Here is a 25640-nt window from a genome sequence, read left to right as displayed (position 1 = left end):
AATAACATTTTTGTGAAATTTGTGTGGAATGGTCTAAACTCTGAAATGGATAGATTTCCTTCAAATTTACAAACAATACCAGATATAACATAAGACAGTAACACTCCACACTCCACAGAGAGTAATTCTACACATCTTATTCTCCATTATCTTTTTTTGTTGAAACTAATTCTCCATTATCTGCTTCAAATAACAGAAACAAGTCCACGAAACATTCGAAAAAACTTATTATCATTTCCATATGGGTAAATTACACTTCTACATATATATCACTACAAATTAACATCTCTTCAAGTTAAAGAGGGACCTAGTTACCTGATAACATAACAAAAAGAAAAAAATACAAAAGCTATTGGAGAACTACCTTTGGAGTCAAAGGTAGAGAATCGTCGACAAGACCCCCCAAGCAACCAATATATTGGCCACTACCATGGCAGCATGAACACTACAAGAAATCGAGTCGAATCAAGCCATTTTCACCTGAAATGACTCTACCCAAGAATTCATTTGTGGCCCGCCAAAGAAGAGCGATGATGATCCTCCGGATAAGTAATGTGCTTCTAGCAGACAAAAGAACCAACTCAAGCCCAACTCTGACCAGTTACCATATATTATAAAAGTTGAAGGTCTTCCCCTACCAAGTTTCCATGGATAATCTTTTGCCACAACCGCATTTTTCTCTCTCTCTCTAGACACCATCCACTAGTATACTGAGGGAAAAAAAGCTTGGAGGCCCCAATGAACACTATCTTGTAATATATCCTCCTACCTAACACATGATGATGACCTCTATATTTCTTGTTTTGGACAGGCAGCCGTCACATTCTCTAATAAAAAAATAAAAAAATCATATAATTGAGCTACTAAATATCTCTTTCGATCAACTGCCACTAATAGTAAATACCTGTCGGATTTCAAGAACAACCTCAATCACAGAATCCTTGCCATTTGTCGGTATCCTGTTCAGAATTATATAGCAGATACCCCAAAACTTGCCAACGGAAATATCCTGGGCTTTTCTTCTACACTGTTTACAACCATCCTGGTTCAGGTCCAGGAACTTTGCTGCAGCCAAAAATACTGCTGAAAATTCCTGTTTGGCAATTTCGAGATCGATGTTTTAGGACCGATATCTAATTTCATAACTCGGGCCATCACCGAATTTTCTGCAACTAATCTCAGCTGATGGGTGCACTGAAATGGTGAATACCCATAAAACAAATGAGAGTCAGAAATTAATAACACCATATTCACCCTTTCACTCACGAACTGGTAATCCATAATTGTGGAAAGATCTTATGCATCCATCCCATCCTGCAGTTAAAATCACTTGACCCCAAGAATGAGAAGAAGTTAATGCGTTCTTGCCAGAACTCTTCACGAAGTTGTATTGAGATTTACACAGAGTTGAAGACATTGTCGTTGAATTTGAAGCAGGAAGATTTTCCTCGGGCCACGTTGCAGAGCCTTTGGGAAAAGCCTCTGAGAATAACCCATGGCTCAAAGTAGACAGATGACAATATGGTCGCCCATTTTCCGAGATACTTCTTCCTGGGAAGCCGAAAAATTTAGGAGATGGAAGAGACACATATGCATTTGAAAGAACAGAATGACCAGAATTCGTGCCACACCAAGGAATAGCAACTGAGGCATTATCGGAGATGAATCTTTCACAAGACCAAATGCTCTTGGATTGAGAAGTTGTTGGCTTTTCATGGCTATTGGAGCTCCACATATAAATATTAGAATCCTCACTTGCGGAAATAATATGTTTCCCATCTGAAGTGAAAGATGCAGATATTTGGGTTCCAGCATTCTTAAGACCTGCATTAAAATATAAAAAATTAGTAACAAATCTTACACACTTTTTGGGTGATATCAACAACCCAAGACGAACATACAAAATAAAAACAACTAACTGCGAAGTTAATATAGGGAAAATGGAAAGGGTTAGTGAATTTACCTCTGTATTTGCAGATCACATCGATTCCGTCAAGAATTCTAACTTGTGAATCGGCAGAAGTTACCATTAATTTAGTTGGATCGGCAGGGGAGAACTGAAGAGAAAGGAATCAGATTAGAAAATTACAGAGTTATTATAATGTTCAAAGCAGAAAATCATATATGACAAAAGATTGCAACAAAACCAAAAAAACCAATAGACGGTACCTCAAATCCGGTTATCCTCTTCCCACTGGACCTCTTTTTAGCATGTAAACATACTTGAGCACTCAGCTGCATGTGATTACCTGATCCATGAGACTTAAGAGTCAGTTGGAATTCACAAAGATTTCGGTTTTATTTAAAGGACGCTTTCGACAATAGTTCAATACTAAATCGAGACAGACTCGCGAACTAGCTAGTCAGTGCTGGTTAAGTACGATTTTCAAGTAATACCCAGGTTTGTGAATGAAATAAGGAGCTTTTGAGGTTCATTTCCATAAAAACTAACTAGAGGCTGACTTGAAATTTCCAATATCGAAATCATTTAAGTGTTTAACCAATGAATGTTTCTCTTGTGAAAGTATATGTGGTACAAATGATGTATTTTTACCTGACGCCTCATATATGTAGCAATTGCCTGTCATTGATCCAACAACTACGCCCTGCCCATTTGGCTGATAACAAACAGCAGTGACTATTTCTTTTATATCAGTCCAATCAACTACTTGACAATCGGGAATTCCCCAAATTCGAACCTTTCCATCTATAGAACCACTAGTGAAGTAATTTTCATCCATTGGGTTAAAATGAACAGACGTCACTGCATCAAACACATAAAGACAGAAATGAATCTCTAGGGCTAATTTTCGTTACGCAAGTTCAATATCATTCCAAATAACCAACTATAATAACCAATTCAACAGTATGCTTACCATAGTTATTATGGGCGAAGATCTTAAGACAATGATCAGATCCAACTTTCCACAGGCGAACAGTATTATCCACCGAGCATGAGAGTAGACGCTGCATTAAGGATGAAACCTATGAGAAAAAGGAAATTTTAACTCTTTCAATGACACGAGAGATTGGAGTTCTCAAGATTATGCTAACCTTATTCTTTGACCAAGAGAGGTTCAAGATCTCTCCATTGTGACCCTGGAACTCGTGAATTGGTTTTTCTGATAACCGGAAAACTTTTGGAGGCAAAATGACACAAGCCGGGTTCGATAGTTTTCGTGAACTCTTGTATTTAGTGATTTTCTTTTTGTCCACTGAGGCAGGGAACAGTTCAGAAGAACTATTCAGTGTGAAATACATGGACGACGGATCGGAATCAGAAATCTCACCCTCATTTAGTCTATCAATCTCTAAAACCTCCCATACTCGCAAGACCCTGTCTTCACCTGCACTTGCTAAATACTTTCCATCAGGACTAAATTTCATGGTCAATATCGAACCTTCATGAGCCTGGATCTCTTGTCCCGTATAAAGAGCCGAGAACTCCTTTGATGGCTTCCTACGGGTATGAACACCAACTCTTTGAGCCTTAGCTCGAGCACTTTGATCAGACCTCATTTCGTTACTTACTCCTTGCTTCTTAGCAATGTGAGATCCCAATTTCCTTAACCATCCTTTCTTGACAATCCTTTGCCTCTGAACATGATTGCTGGTCTCAGCAGCTCCTCTACGCATTAGTCTTTGAACAAGAGAGGATAAGCCGAGATTTCTTTGAAATTCTTCAACAGTGACCAATCTGTTTGAACCCACTTCACGGAGTCTCTTTAGCATTCCATCTTGCCCCAATTCATCCACAATAAACTCTGTTCCATTATCCAAATTCTTAATTCTACAAACACGATTCTCCTCCGAAACTAAATCTTCTGACGAACTTTCATCACGGGAAGACCGACTAGATGAAAAATCATCTTGAACATCATAGTTTCGCAATACAGCTCCACTACTTTCAGTAATTCGATCAATCTCAGTTGAATCTTCGTCACTAGAGATCTCCCTCGGAATTTCTCCATCAATCTGATCTGCAGTTATACCCATCCATTTAAAGAATCTACTACGACGCTCAGTAACACTAGTAGGTTTCTTAGTCCAAACCTCGTAACGGAAACTACCAACTGCGGCGGAATCCGCAAGCTCAGAACATGAACTGTTATCAAAATTATCCAAGTACTCGGAACCTGAATCTGACATTGACCTAATTTCCTCCTGGGTATCGAAATACAAGTCTTCTTCTTCTTCACTGCTGAAACTCCCCATTATACCTTCAGTTCAAACCATGAAAAAATACTTCAAAAAACAAAACCATAGTATTTACTGGTTCTAAATAATGCGTAATCTCTAAATGTACTTAAAAATTGGTTCTTTAATAGGGTTCTGGTTTTACTGAATAAGTGAAACAAAGTTCCTAAATTCCCTCAATTGAAACAGGGATAAAAGGGGTGGTTTTATGGGTTGTGAAATTATAAATTAAGCAAAACCCCCCAACTTCGAAGATGAGCAAAGTTATAAACTTAAAAAACAAAACACACGCACAAATTACACAGATCCCAATCCATATCCACTGAATTTGGTCTCCCTTTGACAAGTACAAAATGAAAACCCTAAATTTGTTTTGTTAAAGAAATCCCTGATCTACTACCCAACTATGAAAAAACAGAAATCAACCCAACGAGAAACAAAGATCACAGAATAGGAAAAGTAATTAGACAAACACATAGTATACCAATTTCAATTACTAAAACAACAAAATTAAAGGGGGGAATTGGAAGAAAGATAGAGAGAGAGAGAGAGAGAAAAGAAAGGGTAAGTTTAGAACTAACCTGAGTTTCCATGAAACACCGTCAAACACAAGAAACAACCGATTCATCCATGAGATAGATATCCAGGGAGTATTATATATCTCTCTATCTCAACAGAGAATTCCAAGAGATTATTAATAAATATAAAAAAGAACTAGAGAGAAATGGATTGGAAAAGAATTACAGGAAAAACTTGAAAGGCCTCGATATTCGTGATGGATGGCCCGAGAAACAAGATTTCGAGAGGAGAGGTTTTTGTGTGCTGCTTACAGTTCTGCTCCCTCTCTCTCTCTCTTCCTTCTTCTTTCTCTCTCTACTTTCTGTGTCCTATTATTATTTACTTTCTCTCTCTAGTCTAGGTCTCAATTATTTACAAGTTTGCCAGTTAGCCCCACTCTTCATCCATGACTCCCTTCCCTCCTCTTCTTACCAAACGATACTGTGTTTTTTTTTTTTTCTTACAATGACAATAATACCCTCAACTATTATTTTTTCTTCCTTCATCTGTCCACCACTTCTCCTCTCTTTGGCAGTTGGCCTCTACTACTACCACTATACTGTAATGCCACGTTTGATATCCCCTTTTGAGACCGTGGTTGTATCACAAATGGCATTCTCTTCTCAAATTATTGGATTTTTTATCTTTAACAAAAAAAAACTATTGGATTTTGTTACTATTAATTTTTTAATCAGCAATTGAAAAATGTAAGAACAAATAAATTGATTTAATCATATTTCGCATCAAATTAAATACTGTTAAACATACCCTAATGATTTTTTATCAAGAAAATAAGGTATAATTTGTGTGGTAAGAGAAGGATCTAAAATCGAAATGAAATCTATTAGTAATTAGCAACTTTTTTGGTCTCATGCAAAAAAGTGTAATTTAAAGTCAATAGTGTGATTTAAAACATGTGATGTTGAAACTATCTTAAAATGCAACTCTTCAAGTAACTATGGTTCACTGCTTTCAACAAAAAATGAATTATAGTTTACTACCAATATTCCATGCTCGCAAGCTAGCTATAAGATACACGGTGTGATAGAAAAATGTAGATTAAAATCATAATTTGCTCGGAGAATAATCGCTTATTAGAAGTTCATATAGCTCAAATTATTGGATAATTTTGAGATTATATTCACCTCCATCTTTTCACTCTACAAATTGCCCATACTCACAAAATCCAAAATCTTTTACTATCACTTCTGTAATATTGTATATCTACCCAAATTACTGTATTTCTCACCTTCCATCCCAAGTAGTTTTTAATATCACTTTGTATCCAATATATCTTAACCCAAATTATTGCATTTCTTACATTTTATCCTTATCGGTTTAAGTATATTAGGGTGATGTGAAAATTAATTAAAGAAATGATTTTTAGTTGCAAATAACGAGATTTATTCTTTATATCACTTTTATATGCTATATAATTACCCAAATTACTGTGTTTCTCATATTCGCTCTTAAGTAGTTTACATATACGATTGTGATGGAAAAATTAGCTAAAAAACTACCTTTTCTTTTGTTGCAAATACTTTGATTAATTCTTAAAAATCACTAGAGGAATGGTAATTTGTTATGGGTACATATGGATATAATAAACAAACTAAACATGCAAACGATTTCAACACAAAAAGAAGGAACATATTCATAATAATTGTACTTAGGAATAATATAATAAATAATACTAATAATAATAATTTCTAAACGAAGAAAAAGAAAGAGATTGAACAAAAAAAAATAAGAGCCATAGGATGGGGTGATCGGTCAACTTGTCGGTGTAAGTTAAGGTGGCAGACGCCGAAAGAGTGTAGTTACTTTATCGGCTGTCAATATTATTTATAGGGTGGCTCCACCAGTCTTTGTTTACAGTGGTCGGATGGGCGAGCTGCAATGTCTCACCCTAGCTCCTCAATAGACCACCACCTACGGAATGGGTGCTTTTCACTCTCCCTCTCTCTCATAGATTTCCTATTTTATTTATATATCTTTTGTTTGTAAATGGGTAGTTTTTTTTTTTTTTTTTTTTGTTGAAATTGTAAATGGGTAGTTGATCCGGTGGTTTATCTAGGGTATTTATCACCCACCTCATCCTTTTCTCTTCTTTGAGAAGGAGTCGAAGGCCCAAGTTCGGCCCGTAATTTCGAATTCGGGCGCCGATTCTATCTTCTACGGTGGAGGGGTCACTTTTCTTCTGCCGAGCGGTGTGAGAGGGAGAAATCGTGAAATATAGAGATGTCGAGGCAGAGAGAGAGAAAGAAAAAAATCGATCTAGAGAGTGAAATAGTGAGAAATAAAGAGAGATGGAGCGGAAAAAAGAGAAAGAGGAAGGAGAGAGAGAGAAATAGAGAGAGCTACCGAGAGAGAGGGCATCAGTGAGTAAGAGAAGAGAGAGAGAGAGAGAGGGGTGGTAATGGTGGTCGAACTGGTGGTGGTGGGAAGTTGTGATGGTGAAGGTGATAGAGAAGAATAAAATTAAGGGGTAGTGTTTGATCGAGTTAACTTTTGGACTAAAAAAATATACGCTCCCGAAAATGTACAAAAAACATAAATTCTTTAGAGAAATATTTCCCGGAGATTATTCTTTAGAAACTATGTAAGAAAAGCCCAAGATTTGGGCCCAAATACGAAAAAAACCCACTCGGGAATAATAATGTAAAAAAACCCAATTTTGAAACTGTTGGGAACACTTTTGAAACTGTAACAACATATATAATTATGTTCTTAAATATGTGTGAACAAAAACAAATTTGTTCATACAGTTACAAAATTGTTGAGAGCAAATACAAAATTGTTGAGAGCAAATTGTGTTTTGTTCAGAAATTTTCATAAATGTTTTGTAATTTCAAATTTTGGGTTTTTTTTGCATTATTATTTCGGGTTGGGCTTCATTTGATATTTTAACCCGAATTTTGGACCTTATAATTTTCCTCTATGTCCTACAACCACCACCTTTATTTTCTGCTCATAACATATTATGAACGTCCACCACCCTCTGGTGGAACGGTTTGACACCCCTCTTAAGACCATGAGGTCGTGGGATCGAGTCTCGGTGGAAGCAGTTGCCATCAAGATTTATTCTATGTAATTTAGACTATGAATAATGTAATAATTTGTCGGGCTTTAGGCCTCTTCGTCGTCGGGCTTCAGGTCTCTTTCTGTCTCAGTTTAAATTAGGCGGTTATCGTGCTCATTACATCTCCATGATGCATCAATGCCTTGTAACGACTAACGTAGACCGTAGTCGAATTCTCAAAAAAAAAAACATATTATGAACGACTATATTGTGTTACGCTTGTTCATGATATACCATTTTTTTCATAACGCATTATACTGAGAAACAAAAAAAATAGGAAGAAAGACGGTTTATTCAAATTTAAGGAAAAAAAAAGATATTATTTTCGTAATGCTTATGATCGTGCATAATATATCACGAACAATCATAATGCATTATGTGGATTCACGAGAAATCATGGGATCTCAGAGGGGAGGGGTGTTTTGGTAGGAAAAAAAATCTATTTTGTACTGCGCTCCATTATATTTTTTTCTTCCAATAATAGTTGCCTGAATTTAAGATAGGTTCAACAAAATTTGGGCTAAGTGTCTATTTTGGACAACTAATTGCCCGTTTCATTACATAAAACAAATTTTAAGAATATTTTGTAATTATATATCTATTAGTTCTTTAGCATAGACTAATGTGTAATTTGAGGTCTTAAGTGATTTTTAAAATGTATGAGGAGTATAATAATCAGGTTGACCCGAACAAAGACTTTTAAAAGTAAAAAAGTGTTCCGAAGATAACTATACAAACACCGTGTTTGACTCGACCAAGTCAAGATTGCAAACTCTGACTCGATTTGCTCCACAAATAGTTAGTGTTAACTTCCAATAATTTTGGTTTGGTCAACAAGGCCCCCACCATATTGTTCAAAATACTCGTACTAGTTCAAATATTCTAACCTTGTGATCTTGCTTGTTTGATTTTGTTATTTATAATCAAAATCTTACTAGCGTGTTTTTTGTGTTTAGATGGCCAAACGAACTACAATTGCCATTTCAGGAAATGAAAGAAAAAAAATTGATATGAGTTCATATTTATAGGTTAATAATTTTCAGTAATTTACATGAATTTTTTTTATGAATTTTACGTTTTCATTCGTGACCACTCAGTATGATTGGCGCCCGTAATTATTAAACTAACTGAGAAAATAGTTATAACGAAGTATCATTGACAGAACAAATGAATTATTGAAAAATAGTCAGTAGCCAATAAATGGTAAAGTAGTCGCATATGTTTTCTCTTTTGGTAGTTTCCTTCACAAAAATGTAACTAATCATTATCAAACATCTTTTGTCTTGGTCTTGTGGTCAAATTTAAGCCTATACAAATTCGAGCCATTTGGCAACTTATCTTTTTGAAATTCTCTCTAGTTTAAAACGCGTGCAAGACCGAGTCAGCCTAATTAGGTGTATTTAGCAACAAAAAATGAAAGTTCTTTTGCTTCTACATACTAGAAATACTATCATTTTCAATGAGTGGAAAATTGTGATCGACTTGTCTAGTTTTATTTTCTTTTTTGATCCACTAATTAAGTTACTTACTTTTAATCAATGCATTCACAATTTTGGTGATGTTAGCAACGACGTGGTGGCAACGGTGATTGGTGAGGATGGTAGTGTTGTGTGGTGTTGGCTGGAACTGTCGTGTTAATAGTGGTGATGGAAGTCTGGTGGTGGTGTAGCAATTATAGACACATAACACAAATAAATTACTACATAAAAATGAATTCACTGTTATTGAAATTTAAGTTACGTAACTTTAATCTAGAAGTAATATATTAGTATATTATAAGATTTGTTTCAACAAAAAAATACATTAAAAAGGAAATAGATATATATTTTTTTTTTTTAAATTGACTACAATCTACGATAGTCATTACATTGGCATGGATACATCAAAGATGTGATAAGCATGAAACTGCCGAATACAAACTCTTACAAAGAACGTGTTCATAGCCCAACTAAACTATGGTCTAAAACCCAACAACATTATTTATACCTTAATAACACAAGTTCAATAAACCGTGGAAACCACCTCCTCTGGGAACCGGACTTGGGACTTCCAGAATTTTGGAATTTATGTCATCTCATTGAATCACTTGGGCAACCAATTGTTGACAAGAAAATGGAACTTTAAATTAAGTGAAGGCCAAGTCCTTGCATTAACAAACTAACTTTTCCATTTTCCTTTTATTTTGAATAAGTTAAAAATAATTTTTTAGTCAAACAGATTTCCAAAGTGAAAAAGTTGTAAACGTAGTGAAACAAGGAGTTAGCTCATTTAAAAAAATGAGCTCGAATTAGATGACAACCAAAAGTGTTACTAGAGTTACTAGTTCTCTAAATAAGTGAAAACAAAGGCAGACGTGTATATTCACATGAATACACTATAGACCGGGACGGATCCAAAGGGGTGCGGCCGCACCCCCTAAATTAATCCTCCCAGAAAAACTTAAGCCGTAGGCATGAAAATTTGAAGGTTTTTTGTTACGGCCTAAAACTGTAGCAAATGATCAAACATCCGTAGCAAATGAGTATTATCAATGACAAATAGTATGTAACCAATTGTTCCGTTTCAAATGACTTCAGTTACAAACTTTCGACTACGAAGTGGTTCATAACTAAAAAGTAAGCTCTTTGGTTATTGCTTTGGTCATAGAAAAATGCCATATATTCATATAAATGAATTTTTGGTCAAGATGAGTGATCCGTGGTAGAAGATAGTTTAGTAGTCTTTATTGAAATGAAGTTTTTAGTGAAATTGACAATGAGTCGATTATGCTAACATTTCAAAACATGAATTCTCGTAGAAGTAAATTGCGTTTGTAATTCTTGTTGTATTAAATGAAAATTTATGTTTACAAAAACAATTTATTTGAGTATATAATTTTACACCCCCTTGAGTCCAAATCTTGGATATGTCTATTTTTTTTTTTTTTTGATGAAATGGATATGTCTCTTATCATAAAAGTATATTTTCCATGTAAAATTACAAAATCCAAACTTTGTACTTGAAAGGTAAGCAAGTACCTTTGCATATTCTATATCTTTAAGTATTAGGTCAACAGAACTGGTTTATTGATCACCTAATACGCCTAATACTAATATGTGGCATGTTAAATAACATAGTATGGATAACTTAATGAACAAACATCCAGATTAGGGTTTATTAGTGTAAGTTAAAATCTTTACTTACAAACAATAATTAGTGTTTACTGTGGGTATAGGATCTGGTTTGGAAATCTGATAACAGATGATCGACTTCACTAGTAAAAAAAATATAATTAGTGTTTCGATAAACTCATTTTGCTAATTTAATAATGTCACTCGATCTCGTAAGTTTCTAAGTGCCAAATAATTATATCTACTACCCTCATGGTAAAGGATCAAGAAATAAGAAAAATTGGAGACCATGAATATATCAACTACACCCATGGTCTCAAAAGCACAAAAATTTACACACAGTTTTTTATGTTGAAACCACTAAATTTTAGAAGGTAGTGTATATTTTAAAATCCTGCAAAAATGATTTAACTCGTGGAGAAATGTACCAAAAATCCAGCATCATTAAAGAGAGTTCGTCTACTATTTTGTTGTTGTGGTGAAGAGAGTCTGTTTACTCTTTTTTCTTGTGGAAAAGAAACTACTACAAGAAAGAATTAACAAGCCAGGTCTAGATTCATAGCAGTCCTCGAGTGCCATAATCGCCTTATGTTGTGTTTCCGTTGTTTACTTACTAAGCAACAAATCTTTCTCTAAATTTCAATTCGGATACAAAATCTTAGTCTTAGCTAGCTTGATATAACTTATTGTTAGTGTTAAGTTTGTTGTCATCTAACTCAAAACCAACTCTCAATGAGTGGAGAAGATTTATACATTATATCTTTGGTTGTTAGTTACCCCTTCTCCCAAATGAGACAATTCTCACAAGTCCCCTCAAGTGTGACGTGGTTAGCCTAACACGTATGCTTTTTTGTTTCAGGTGACGTGGAACACGTGTAACTTTTAAGTCTATCACGTGTTAGACCTAGCTCTGATACCATAATAAGTTTGTCGTCATCAAACTCAAAACTAATTGAAAATTAGTGAAAGTGACATATATATTATATTTTCGGTTGCTAGTTAGTTTTTCTCCGGCGTGAGATTATTCAGTTACCTATATCGACAAAATGTTGACAAATTTCTAAGTACATTCTAAGAACATTTTTATTCTTCTAAGACATCAGACCAGATTCTCATTATAGTTGACATTTTACATGAATGATCATCTCATTCTAATGGTGTTTTTTAAATGTGGGTCCCTTACTCTTGTTTTATGAGACAAACCCTAACTTTACTTAAAACCTACCCTCTTTTGCATGGGTGTCTTTTTTTTGTACTAGTTTAGAAGCTATTTAGATTGGGTGATCTAGAGAGAAGAAATAATGAGATGTCGATTGAAGAACTTGGGTGGGTATAGAGAGGATGAATCTATCAAGTCTTTGAATGTTTTTCTTTAACTACTTTGAGTTCTCATTGTGTTAGTTCATGTCATGGATAATATTATATATTTATGTGGTTCAAGTTATAGGGTTAATTCCTTCAATCACTCTCCTTAGATTGATAATGTATCTACCTAACTTCAATTATTTACACCACAAATTATAAATGTACACCTCTCGTCTAAAAATGTGGGAGGTAGATCGTAGACCTTAATATAATTAGAAGATGAATCATTTTAGATTTTCTAATATTATCAAAAATCACCAACACTATTGAGAGAAAAAACCCCAAATTTTCGAAAACAGATGAAACTATATTTAATAGAAAAGGTTGAAAATATGTCGTAACCATCTAGTTATATAAAAGAGAAAATAACATAAATTAGCAATAAGCAGAAATCATTTGCAGAATTTGTTAAGAAAACATAATTTAAAAAAAGAAAAGAAATCATTGTATTAAATTTTGAAAATTCATATGAATTTCCAGGTTGTAAAATAATCTTTTTAGTACATAATTTTTAAGAGAATATTCTAATAAAGAATTATTATTTAACAAAAAAATAGAATAAAAATAATAATTGAAACACACCAAAGTACCATTTTTTGAAATATTAAATTAAACCCAACTGAGTTGGGCTGGCATTTGATTGATTTCCTTGTTCGAGTAAGTGATTCTCTACCCACCCACACCTAATTATTGATTTTGAGTCTCTTTCATCCCCTCATTGTCCTCTTATATTTAGTTTGCAGACTTGCAGTTGGAATTTAAGAATCAAATAAATACGGATCCGGGTCAAACAATATGGACCTGCATGTTAAAGGCACTCTCAACTGGAGGACGGTGCTGCATGACGGCCCACCACTCTGAACCGTCGACCACGCTATCTGCTTACGGTTTGTCTACTACACGAAAATTTAAGCAAACTTCCGATTCGTAGACAAATTATATGACTAAGTGTGATGATTCGTCTAATAAACCACTCAAAATTAAACACGACACAAAATTGTTAAACAATCTGAATGTAACGTAACAGACGGTGACTCTTTCCAGTAACTCAAACATTGTATTTTACCATTAAAAATAGTACTACACTAGATTTTTTTTTTGATGAAACACTACACTAACTATTTGGGAACTAATTTGAATTGTCTGTGTAAAACTAGGGATCTTCCATAAATAAAGAATAAACTTGTAAAGTGAAATAATATGGGAACAAAGCTAGAGTTCTTTTTTTTTTTTGTTGAAAGAACAAGCCAGAGTTCTTGATGCCCACAATAATGTTGAGTGAGAAACCACACATAAGCAACATAATCATGATTATCTCATTGAATGCGTCATTAGGATGATGAGAGTGAATAAGGTGAGTGGGAGTAGATAAGACATTCTCACATTCTTTTTGTTTTGAAGTAGAATGTTGGTAACCATCCGATGGAGTTGACATTTTTTTTTATAGTTTGACATATTGAGGTAGATTTACCCATATCTTCATTGGTGCAAGGACTCCCTAATTTCTAGAGAGAGAAAAGTGAGAGAGGACTCATTTTTCTATCATCAATTTTACAAGTTGTTGTCTAGGTAGAGATGACATTAATTGGGTGGGGCGTGGGGGTGGAGAGTAGAGGGTTTAGTACATAGTACCATAGCTAGATTTGTGGGGCAAAACTAGGGGTATAATCTAACCAACCATTAGAGATATATGTATAGGAATGCTTATTTTTTATAACAAGAGGTGGTTTGATTAGCCACTGAGGCACTCAGTTCTAAGTCCTCTCGTGGATAATTTACGATTTTTTATTTATTTTTGGTTGAGCAGTAACATATATGTACAATCTTTTATTTTAAAGATCTGATACAAATTTTACACGAGGGGATATTTGTTTACGCCTATGTTATTTTTACTATCATCATGGGAACTATATTTTTGCGGGAGTTAAACTGAACCAAAAGCTCCCTCAACTTGGACTCCATTACGTTTGCAAATGAAAATCAAAATGAGAGAAAAGAAAATTAGTCACATTCTACACGGTTTATTGACAATATATTCAACTAAAAAAACTTACGTTAGCAAATTAGTTGTCTTCCCTGTACCGCGCGGATTATCTTTTTAATATGAACTCAAGAGTCATTACGTCATTACATGATATAACTACCATCTTAAAGACATCTAAATACCATTACGTAAGCCTAAGTTCAATAAATCATGAATTTCCACATTTATGAAAATCGAACTTGGGACTTTCGATCAGAGTTGCTACACCCGGTAGCGCGGTGGACTCGTGAATTACTTATGCTTCCTTGAATTGATTCTCATGTGGAAGAGAAAAAGAAGGATTTAGGGTTAAGAGTTTGTAGGGTAAGCTTGCCTTAGCATGGGATGAGCATGGACCTCACCTACCTCTCTCTTTAATCTTTATAGACCACATAAAGAGGAACAGCTAGCAAAGTTATCCTTCTATTTCCGAAGCAAATCTAAATAAATTGACCCAACTATAATAACCAATCTTCAATTTGAGGTGAAAGAGTTTTTATTTTGGACCCCTCTGTTTTTTTTTCTTTCATGGTGGATTTGGTGTTTTTCCGTACGTTTCAAAGGTGATTTTTCCATAAGCCAATAAAAAATAATAATTTAAAGGCACCACTCTCACCTAACTCTTTGAAACCTTTGCTAAACCCTTTCATTTTGAGTGTACTTAATTGTAAACGTAGAGTTTCTCTACTGAAAACAACTATTTAACCCTAAAGCGAATGAGAAATCAGGTTGGTACTCCCTAGTTTGAGTTTACCATTTATCGTTCTGGAAAATTGAACCTGACTATTGATGGGCCGATCGATTACCTTGGGAAAAAGTAACTAAATGTAACAGGTTCCTGTCCTTTTGGCTGAACTGTGGCTAGCTATTTATGGACCACACCTTAATGGTCCGACCCAGATCATGATCTTAATGTGGTCCTTTGTATATTAACCAGTCTTTACCATTAATGGACCACCTTATGATCACTGTTATATTTTGTGAATCATAGTGGTCCAAGTATGATGAATACTACATCTTTAATTCAAACAGGACCTTCCTGTTTTCTCATTCGAAAATGAATATTCTGTAGGCACTTTTTGGGTAAAACGAACTCTGAGCCCCTCCGACTTGAGTCCATATGACACTCAAGTGAAGTGGGCACCCACTTCACCAACAAGATCCAAGCCCCATCCAAATTAACAAATTGGTGCCTTATAGGCGCCCCATCTTATTGTTCTTGGCCCATACCTCTCTTGGCAATACCAGTAGACCTCAGACTGATCAGTCTGTGGGCCTAGTTCGCGTTGTTCAAACCCATCTCGGGTTAAGCTCAATCGGAGTGCCCACGGACTGTGTCAGTCCGTGGGCACTTAGAGTGAGGACAGGTCAAGAGTAAAAAAGAGGGCGTTTGTAGACGTTCCTATTACAAGTTATAAAAGTTAAACTTAGAAATCAGAGGCTGACAAAGTTGGATATAGCCAAATTAGATATGCCTAGAGAATTTTAGAATCCTAAATATTGGTCTCTACATTTTAACAGTCTTGTGGGTAATGTTGGTAAACCTAACAAAATTTCTTTTCTATCTGCAGGTAGAATAAATGAAATAAGATTTAGATAGTACGAGCTCTACATAGATGTTATCGTTCAATCAAATTGCGTAAACTATAAAAACCAATATAAGAAAAGAGAACTTTATTTCTCATATAACTTTTGGAAAATTGTGTTCTTGTACATTTGTATTTCAAGATCAAAATATGAACTTCATAAGATTAAGGTTAGATCTACAAAAAAGAACATCAAAATGGGCTCATAGCATGATAGTTTAAACCTTTCATGAGTCTGGAAGGGACAACAACAAGTACTGAAGATAAATTAGACAAAGTGTTCAGTTGGGTACTCGTGCTCGTGTCCATTATAATCGTAATATAATCTTTCGCCTTTTTTTATATCTCGGTTCGCGATCAATAGAACACGGCATTCGCCATTCACGTCGAATCTCACACATTTGAGATTTTGCTTCTTTTTCCCATCCCTGTTACATATAAATAAGGGCTTTAGTCCATTTGCAACGAATCGTCTAAGTTCCTCTCCAAGTAAACTAGTTATATCAATTTGAGTTTTATAGTTGATGTTAAGTAGAAAGTAGTTGCCTTCAGACTAGGCTACATCAATATTGTTAACCGGTTTACTTTCTTGACGGTAACTAACATATCATGGCTGCTGGGCTTAGTGAGTCTAGCTTATATACTATATAGTAGTTGAAGGAGGATCTGGAAGTTAGAAAGAGAGAGAGATGACTTACGGGCTATGATTGTTGATGCCATTAATGTATCGAGCAATGTTTCCACGTTTATCGGGGCATATAACAAGGCTTTTTGATGGATCAGAAGCAGAAATTAGGGTCATCATACTATCACCATCATCGTGTTCACGATTCTTCAAGTAATCAACATCACCAGTATACTCAGTAATTATAGTTAAATCTTTGATAGGCTTATCTGCCTCCACGGTAAACCTGTTCAACCGATAACTACATTAGAACTATATATTTCAAACAGGACAAAAAAACGAGATCTCATTGGTTATACAGTTGAATTACGATTTTGATACCAGAGAAACAGCTTACCCTTCTAGTGGATCGAAAACAACTAATAGGGGAGGACATTCTCCTTTTTCCATCATGTTCTTGCACAGAATTAAAGTGTCAATGTCTTCTTTTGGCAAAATCTGAATGGCAGTAACAAAAAAATGAGTAAATGTCGGCTAAATCTAAATAATAAACATGATTGAAGGTCCAATTACTAATAATTGAACTTATACAGTTATACTATGACAGAGTTGTACGTGTTAGATGCTTTTGTGGGTGTGGTTTTGGGTCTCCCTTGCCCCATGTGGTCATAGACGTATCTCACTGCAAAAGCTAGCTCAAGAGGCGAGGCTTTCCCTCACACTTGTAAATTGACCACCACCCCCTCCCATAACCAATGTCGGACTAACACTTTTTCCCTACACACATTGGACTTGGAGGACTATCTATCTTCCCCTCTACAATGCAACCCGAAAGACTTAGGGAAACCTGGGCTCTGGAACCATTTGTGGGTATGGTCTTGGCCTTCCTTGCTCTCAATTGGTCTTGGACCCATTTCACATTCTCACCCCAAAAGCAGGTTCTAATATCTCTCTCTCTATATATGTGTGTGTGTGTGTGTGTGTGTGTGTGTTGCGTTCTTATATGTATCCAAAGTCGACGTGAACATTGTTCACATGTCTAGAGCTAAAGTGTGCTTTGGTTACAAGGGCTAGGTAAATATATACATATACCTATCACTACCATTTTCGGGTCACTTGATGCCTCTAAATTCGCAATGCCATTTCCTAAGCACCTAATTATACATCGATTGCATTAAGGGCAAACTAATGAGCTAATAAACTCCATTTATGCTCATCTTTTTTCAAGACTCTATATCATTAAATCAAAGAGAAGCTCAATATTTTGATGCGTCAATTTGATCAAATTAGTTCTACTTCTAGTTTCAGATCTCAATTATATAAATAGATTAGAGTTCGAAATTCATATACCTGCATTCCTCCATGCTCAAGAGAAGATGTATTAGCTGATCTAGGAGCCAATTTAGGCATATAAGTAAGCTCATTACTGAACTTTGTTCTAGTTGCTGTCAATGCCGTGGCTAATGAAGCCATCTGCTCCAATCTCCTCTTTGGATCTTCAGTTGGGACGAATGGCAAAAGCTTTCTCTTTTTCTTAGATACAACAAAGCTCTTTCGCCTCTTACGATTATCTGAAACTAAAAACCCTAATTTCAGAAATCAAGAAAAAACTAATTTTCACCCATTAAATATCAAATCAAAACCCTAACCATCATTCTTACCTTTGCATGGCTTCTGGATCGAATCTGAAGATCTTTGAATCCGAAAGAAATCAATAATTTTTGTTTGAACAAGAGGAAATTCTGCAAAACGGAATGAAAATAACCCATTAATCAAAACGACATTCAGAAAAGGGGGGAAAATTTAATGAGAAGCCCTAGATTTAGGCATAATAAACTTACTTTTAAGTTTCTTTTGATGAGAGCAAGAGGAACAAAACCATGAACCTTTAGGAACAGCAACCAATATAGGTCGTAGACAAAATATATGAAACCCTCGATCACATTTATCACAGAGTAGAAGCTCATCGTCATTATCACCAGATCCACATTCTTGACAATTGGTATTACTATATACATCACTCTCTTCTTCTTCTACTACTACTTTATTGGGGTGAGTTGGATTTAGGGCTTGAGTTCTTCTTCTCTTGATGAGTTTCGCAGCTGCCATTGCTAGAGAGAGAAAGAATATAGAGAGAGAGAGAGAGAGAGGGAGAGATGAGAGGTTGATTTCACGTTTTAAGGGTTTCCGTGTGAGCTTTTAACTAGTGGAGTATAAGATGGAATTTTCGCGCGCTGAATAGTTAACGCGGGAACGAGTTTGGCGCCAAGTAAAACGTATAACCCACGTGTTCGCCAACAAGAATATGTAGGTAGTTTTGAATAATTTGTTGACCCTCTTTAGGAAGTGGGTGAGGTTCCCCTTTGGGATCGTTTTGTAATCAAGCCTTGTATTCGAAGAGACGAGAGAAAGGAGACATTAGGGATTTTGATGTGCTCTATCTTCTAGGTCTAGTTTGAAAGAGGGTTTGAGAAGGGTTTTGATGTGCTTTAGATGATGTTGGATGGTGACGGAAGTGGATGATCGCGGTGGTGGAGAGGCATAGCCGAGAGAGACAATTAACCTCCTGCTTCTCTTGTTGTCGTTCCTCTTCGTGCAGAGAGGGTTGGCCAAGACCGATATTAGTTCATTAGATGCAAGAGGTTTCCAGACCTATCATCCACGTAGACCGCGAGAAATTATAAACCCTGTTTACAGTTGTTAACGTATTTTTAGTACAAGACTACGTCACCGTACGTGAGGGAGAATATATTTGTACATTTATTTACACACGCTATACACACATGCAGAGACGAATGTTATTCTCCCAAGTGTTTAAGAGGGCAGTAAATTTGACGAATACATCTAAATATGCAAACATAGATTTACTTGCTTATATGCAATCGTACTCATATAAGCATTCATATTCGATCTCTTGTTCATTGTTAAATTCGCATATGTCAATAAACCTCTGAACTTCATTGTAATGTTTTGGTCCCTGATAAGAAACAACAAAAAACAATAATGAATCTTGGCATTAACTTGGAAAAATTAAAATAAATCATGATTATTGCATAGAGGATAAAAAGTTGTGGCAGAACCTTAATATCTAAATAGCTTAATCTAGGTCACGTTATTTATAACCTAAACGAAGACATGCAAGTTATTGACTTGTGCTCTTGCTACGGCACATTCTCACTAAATCTAATGGAGTTGTGGAGTATAAAATAGCTTCACCGACCTTATGAAAGCATGAAACTCATCAAATATGAGACTACTAACTTCAACGATAAAAAAAAGCAGGAAAACTTAGAAAATAAGAAACGACATCACAATGCCTAAGATATTTGGCGGATGATGTCTGGAACACAAAAACTTGGAAATTGAACTACTTACCTCCCAATGCAGCTTCCGACAACCGGTACATTGCAAGATCTTCAAATTTCGACGAAAAACGTACGAGGGAATTACTTGAGTAGCCTTTGTGGCTTCAATAGCTTGCTCATTTGTTAGCTGAATGAACCTTTTATTGCATTTTGTGCACCTTGACATTAGTTGATCCTTCGAAATCTTCAACTCAAATGTCTCAATTACCTGCAAAATCGGTACAAAAAAAGAAAAGAAAACTCAAGATCAAATTTTACTTTCATATGCATTGATATATAAGAATCACCTACTCTTCACTTGCATGATATCTTAGATGATCAATTAATATTATACCTACAAGATATTGCAATCTGAGTTAATTTAATCACCATTGATATCATTTTGCTGTTAAATTATAAATCAAGCATCACATTGTTTTAGGTGATGATTAGAGTGATAGTTCCCACAAAACCTAATACCAACTTTAAAACAAACTATGTTTGCCAATTTATACATACAATGTAAAAGGCCACTGTCTATACATGCAGAATTTCTGAGAACTGAATTGTCCATATTAAGCTGCAAAACGAAGAATGCACAAGACATAGTGTTGGCATGTTAGAGGCTCTACTTGTCTTGCCAGTTAGCGTCAGGCACGTATTTTGCCCGAGTTGCTTTAAGAACCCAAGAAAGTTATAGTATTGGTAGTGCTGGTGGTGGCAAATCTGGTACTGATGGTAGTGATGGATCATAGTAGTTTTTCACACTGATTTTCCTTTTGTCATAGTCAATGGCCATATATTAAGGTACCATTGATATACAGATTATGTCTAGCGAAGTGCTTCAAGTTCAAATGTTTGAAGAACTGAGAAGCAAATTCTTGGTTCTGTCTTCTGTGTTTTTATTTTCTAAAAGACTTCTAACTAGGACAAGATGAAGGCAAATTTCATACCTTAAGCAGCTGATCATTCCGCACAGATTTCTTCAACAAGTAGACTTGACTTCTGATCAAGTAGTCATGATTCAATAATGATTTATCTTGTGTTAAGAGCACCCGCTTTTCATTGTGTGCTCTATCTATTAACACCCTATAAAATAAACATATATACTATCAAAACTTTCGAAGCAAAATGTTTTAACGTTTCAAAAAGTTTACAAAACAAAGATACCTTGGATCAGGCTGTCTGGAATACGCAAGCTCGGCATCAATTCCCACACATCTCAAGTCTTTGGCTAAAGTTTTCATCTGTTCAAATATTTCAATCAAGCTTCATGAATTCCACTTATCAAGATATGCATCAAACAACAACAAAATCAATCTATTCTACAACAGTTGCCGTTCTCAAAATAAAATTGAAATAATTTGTTAACCCTCCAGTATGCCGAAAACAAAATTCAACCACAAAAGGATTAGTATATGAATGGTTTAGAGCTAACATAGTAGTATGCATATATTTTGCAACTATCAAGACTAATTGAAGCCTGTCGTAGGTATAAATAGGTTAAATTTAATGAAATCTTAAAAGATGTAGCTATACGAGTGTGTACATCAGGTAGAATAGTTGATGCAATATGAAACCAGCTTACCTTCACATCACAGAGAAACTTAGGAAACCCATCACCTCCTAAAGACAGATCCCATGGTAGAGGCCGTTCATAGTTACTGCAACTTTCATCTGATCCTCCTTCCTTACCTAAACCCACTGATTGTCTTTTCGCTTTTCTTTTAGAAATTTTTGGTTTCTTATATGAATCTTTTTTCCTAGGAATTTTAGGGGTTTTCTCCTTCAAAACTATACTGTCACCATACTTCTTAACAATATGCGAGAGAACATCAATTGACGAAAAAGTATTTAAGAATGAAGCAGACAAATTTGATGCCAATATAGAAAAGTTTGTTTGATGAATTTCAGAATCAACATCTGAAGCTTCATGAAGTTTAAACTTTAAAAGATTATCAGAAATATCAGGCTTCAGAGAAATCTCTATTTGTCCAATAACTAGTGTACTTGCAGATTGAAGTCCATGCAATAAATGCTCTGCAATATATCATCCAAGATTTCATAAATAACATTTAAAATACGAAACCTAAGTCAGACACACACAAATACTTACCAGGATGAAGGACTGACGTAAACAACAAAAAATAAAATAAAACGTAGTTTAATTAACAAGTTGGAAAAGATACTCCCAGTTAGCACCACATATGACTCTAGGTTAAGGATATAGCCAAAAAAGTAACAAAAAAGTGTTCTACAAGATAACACCTGATAGCTAAAGCAAGAAAATGTATGTCTATTGGCTATTACCTAATAATGGCCTTTTACCATTCATTGTATGGAATAACTCGTATTGGTGCTGGAAATTGGTAAACATACCAAGTAACCAATATAGCTCTCTTTTCTTCTTGCAAATTCGGAAATCTTGAGCTATATTACACAAGACAGAAAACTAGCCGAATAAGTGCACATTACAACTCCAGTGGCGAGCGCCATACAATGATGCAGCTATCAATACCTCAGTGGTTGAACAAGACAGCGTTCGGTGTCAAGCTTTGGTTAACTCTGGATCTAACCAAATAGAAACATGAAGTGAAAATCCTTTCTCTCATTCTTTTAATCCAAAACACAAAGTGAAACTTTCACTAAACACCATATGACATCCCAACCTAAGTAGTTGGGAGCGGGATCAGCTATCCCATGATCCTGATCCAGTGAGGGGAACATCTTCGGAATCGGCTCGGTATTGGTGTGGGACTTCAAACTATGCATATTTTACACATTTATGATTTTATATATACAGTACATATAAACAATAGCTGCAAAGCTATTACAGCAGTTGATCTACATCAAGGCTACAAATGGGATAAACCTTTCCTTCTGTTTCTTGAAAGCTCTCTCTCAAGTGGGGGAATCCTTGAATCGGGTGTCGGCTTTGTCTACCCCAAATCCCGATCCCATCCATGAGTTACTCGAGTGGATTGGACAACCCGCAACTGCTTAGATCTCAACTAGGTTTCCATCTCATGTTTCATCTATCATTAGCCACCGCTCTTAACCAAATTGTGTTTATAAAGCTAGTTAAACCGACATCTTTTTTCAATTATTTTGGTTTTACTGTTTCTCCTACAATGCTCACAGAAAATATCCACTAAATTCGTCCCAAACACATGCACAGAGTGAAAGCATAAGCTAAATGTCGAACCGGAAAAAAAGAAACACAATTCAGGACTTTTGCGGGTTAACAAACAAAACCTTCTTTGAGAACCATCTTCTCAAATACAGTAAATATTTCCAACAAGCACTGCACATCTGCAGCTGCATAAGTTTTCTGCTCTTCTGTAAGAGGACGATGTGACCAATCGCTACATTGTTGTTCCTGGAGGAAGATAAAAATCAATGTTAAACCACTTAACAGAAGAAAATTTAACAATAGGGGTATACTCGAGTCGAGCATATAACGAGCTGCTCGAGCTTGGCTCGACTATTGCTCGGGCTCGACTATTGCTCGGGCTCGACTCGAAGATTAACGAGTACGAGCTTTACACGAACCTAAAATCGTGGTCGTTTATATAAACTAGTAGAGCTTGATCATTCTTTAGTGTATCCCGAGCTACTCCTGAACAACTCGTTTAACATACTATTTATAATAGTGTAGTACATTTATGTATCTGTTTTGAAACTTGTACATGAAATACCAACCATCAAAATTTGTTGGAATATGAGTCATTAAGAATACCAACCATTATCAGTGATTAATAGTTTTCTTAACAATTAATGAAGCATATAGAGATTAAAACGAAATGGTTGAAAGTAACATTTCAAAGTATTTTATATTGACGAAACAAATATTAAGTATTTTAAAGTGAACCTCTTCAATTTTTTTGTTTCTGTCCATTACTCATTATTGTTGTATGTGACCAATGATCATAGAAGTATTTTGATAATTTAGGAAGTTGTTTTAATTTGAAGTATTTTGATAAACGAGCTTAAAACGATCCGAGCTCGAGCTCTTTGAAACATATACGAGTTGAGTTCGAGAAAGTGGACAGTTATTCGACGTAGCTCGAGCTTAAGCGAACAGTCAAAGACACTAGCCGAGCTTGAACATCTTACTACTCGCATTGGCTCGGCTCCAGTACACACCTAGGCCGTAAAACATTAACAATAATTGTAATAATGTGGTTTTTGCAAGCAAAAGAAAGAAGTTGGCGACTTGGCTTAACACCGGCACACTATCTTTTCCTTCTTTTGATCTGAACAAGGTTTGGTGTTTTAGTTTTGCATTCAATTGGAATATAACTTAAAATCCTTCACCCATATAGATATGAAGAAGCTATTAATTCTGCCTGGTATGAAGAACATTCTAAACTTTCGACCCCCGGAGACACAACAACTCACAGCAGCAAGTATGAATATGAATTTTCAAACCTTAGAGAGAGGAATACCAAGAACTTCTAGACATATAGCAGCCAATCCTTTCTTGTTCTTAGATAGGTTTGCTTCTTGTTGGTTCTTCTGTAGAAGATCATACAAATTTGCTATATCTATATAAGGTTCAACCTGTTAAATAGTTTCTCAAACCCAAACAAAACAATCCAAGTAAGAAACCATCCTAATCAATCCCAAATAAGAAATCATTCAACAAAATTGAAACTTTTATGATTGAAGTACAAAAATTAGGAACTAGACTAACTACCCAAAGGATTTTAAGCACTGAAAATCAAGATACTTGAATCAAACTTTGAAAAGAGAGAATGGAGTAAATGAGTACCTTGTCAAATGCAGGAGGATCACAACCTTGGGAACAGAAAGTAGAAGACAAGAACATCAAATCCTGTTTAAAACCAAACCCTAGTTTTAAAATATCAGGTGAGAGAAATAATCTACTCAAGAGAGGATAAATTGAAGAGAGAGAAATTTCCAAGAGGTCTACTAAGAAAACCCATGAATAATTCATTGAAGTTGAATCTTCCAAGTTGGAATTGGGTCGTTGACAACCGATTTGGAGGAGAGAAACAGTAGGAAAAATGAAGGGTTTGGTACTACGAAAAGATCCCCATTCAGCATCAAGTCCTGTAATAGAGGAATTAGTTAAAGCCCAACTCAGTAAATTGAATTCATGGGAATCAGTTGTTGTTACTAAATAAATATTATGAGGTTTTAGTTGCTTCTTCTTCTTCTCCACTTGGGAATCCATTGAAAGAGGTGACAGTTAGCTAGATAGCTGAATCATTAATGGAAGAATTTCAAAAAAGGGTCAACTTGTTTATGATCATACTCTTCAGATATTGACTTTATTGACTGAAAGTTGAGTTGATTTTATAGGTCCAACGGAGGTGGGTTTTGGAATTCATTTCTATAGTGCTTTTCCCCACTTCCCACAGGCCACAACAGTACTTTGACCACACCATAATCACCATTGTAGGGATTTTATGTTTTTTTGGTGATTTTTGGACAACCTCAAGACTCTCATTTTGGCCAAATTTGATTTTATCTTTTACATTCAAATCCGCTTTTGTGAGCCTCTCATTATATCAATTTCAGATATTTTCTTAAATTTTCGAAATTTATTGTTTAGTTTTCTATTTTGTTTAGTTTTCTATTTTACCAAGTCTTACTGGCGTTGTTTAAAGTTTTTACTTTTTGGTGTTCTTTTATGTACTCGGAACACCTAAATATTCTCATTACAGCAGCGCATTCAAGACATTGCTAAAAGTCAACTAAAAGATTTTTGGAAATGCTTACAA

The 25640-nt window shown here is 35.3% G+C and overlaps 3 protein-coding genes across 4 annotated transcripts; all 3 read right to left on the bottom strand.

Annotated features, from left to right (window-relative positions):
* Positions 1 to 217: 217 nt before the first annotated feature.
* On the bottom strand, positions 218 to 5280 carry LOC147534654 (uncharacterized). Its single transcript, XM_086651201.1, has 7 exons — positions 4779 to 5280; positions 3055 to 4220; positions 2877 to 2967; positions 2555 to 2764; positions 2170 to 2249; positions 1964 to 2057; positions 218 to 1824 (listed from the first exon to the last, which is right to left on the bottom strand). Exons 2-7 carry the CDS (start codon positions 4213 to 4215, stop codon positions 1259 to 1261), a joined length of 2202 nt encoding a protein of 733 aa, XP_086507327.1. The 5' UTR covers positions 4216 to 4220; positions 4779 to 5280; the 3' UTR covers positions 218 to 1258.
* Positions 5281 to 15994: 10714 nt separating this feature from the next.
* On the bottom strand, positions 15995 to 18735 carry ATXR6 (TRITHORAX-RELATED PROTEIN 6). Of its 2 annotated transcripts, none has more exons than XM_086646370.1 (6): positions 18388 to 18735; positions 18208 to 18288; positions 17897 to 18123; positions 16944 to 17044; positions 16620 to 16832; positions 15995 to 16349 (listed from the first exon to the last, which is right to left on the bottom strand). In XM_086646370.1, exons 1-6 carry the CDS (start codon positions 18653 to 18655, stop codon positions 16190 to 16192), a joined length of 1050 nt encoding a protein of 349 aa, XP_086502496.1. In that variant the 5' UTR covers positions 18656 to 18735; the 3' UTR covers positions 15995 to 16189. The 2 variants fall into 2 exon arrangements, with proteins under 2 accessions (XP_086502496.1, XP_086502495.1); XM_086646369.1 differs by having other exon boundaries at positions 17897 to 18117; positions 18388 to 18729.
* A 482-nt stretch (positions 18736 to 19217) lies between these two features.
* On the bottom strand, positions 19218 to 25297 carry LOC147534652 (uncharacterized). Its single transcript, XM_086646368.1, has 8 exons — positions 24665 to 25297; positions 24322 to 24453; positions 23146 to 23269; positions 21479 to 21930; positions 21061 to 21137; positions 20844 to 20979; positions 19922 to 20119; positions 19218 to 19523 (listed from the first exon to the last, which is right to left on the bottom strand). The coding sequence occupies exons 1-8, from the start codon at positions 25088 to 25090 to the stop codon at positions 19419 to 19421; spliced, it is 1650 nt and encodes a 549-aa protein (XP_086502494.1). The 5' UTR covers positions 25091 to 25297; the 3' UTR covers positions 19218 to 19418.
* Positions 25298 to 25640: the final 343 nt, after the last annotated feature.

The sequence above is a fragment of the Eschscholzia californica genome, unplaced genomic scaffold, assembly GCF_041429995.1.
Source record: "Eschscholzia californica isolate CP2 unplaced genomic scaffold, dmEscCali1.0.p SCAF_6, whole genome shotgun sequence".
Classification (NCBI taxonomy): domain Eukaryota; kingdom Viridiplantae; phylum Streptophyta; class Magnoliopsida; order Ranunculales; family Papaveraceae; genus Eschscholzia; species Eschscholzia californica.
The sequence above is the reverse complement of the archived record's forward strand: the minus strand, read 5'-3'. Positions and strand labels throughout refer to the sequence as shown.

Excerpts from the sequence above, each read along its gene's own strand:
- LOC147534654 (XM_086651201.1), bottom strand. The coding sequence starts at position 4,215 with ATGGGGAGTTTCAGCAGTGAAGAAGAAGAAGACTTGTATTTCGATACC. Across the intron at positions 2,765-2,876 it reads CTTCGCCCATAATAACTATG|TGACGTCTGTTCATTTTAAC; the intron begins GTAAGCATACTG and ends TGTTTGATGCAG. Across the intron at positions 2,250-2,554 it reads CTACATATATGAGGCGTCAG|GTAATCACATGCAGCTGAGT; the intron begins GTAAAAATACAT and ends CTCATGGATCAG.
- ATXR6 (XM_086646370.1), bottom strand. The coding sequence starts at position 18,655 with ATGGCAGCTGCGAAACTCATCAAGAGAAGAAGAACTCAAGCCCTAAAT. Across the intron at positions 18,124-18,207 it reads GATCCAGAAGCCATGCAAAG|TTTCAGATAATCGTAAGAGG; the intron begins GTAAGAATGATG and ends TAGGGTTTTTAG. Across the intron at positions 16,833-16,943 it reads GTTTTCGATCCACTAGAAGG|GTTTACCGTGGAGGCAGATA; the intron begins GTAAGCTGTTTC and ends TCGGTTGAACAG.
- LOC147534652 (XM_086646368.1), bottom strand. The coding sequence starts at position 25,090 with ATGGATTCCCAAGTGGAGAAGAAGAAGAAGCAACTAAAACCTCATAAT. Across the intron at positions 23,270-24,321 it reads TTGGTATTCCTCTCTCTAAG|GAACAACAATGTAGCGATTG; the intron begins GTTTGAAAATTC and ends ATCTTCCTCCAG. Across the intron at positions 20,120-20,843 it reads GGAATGATCAGCTGCTTAAG|GTAATTGAGACATTTGAGTT; the intron begins GTATGAAATTTG and ends CCGATTTTGCAG.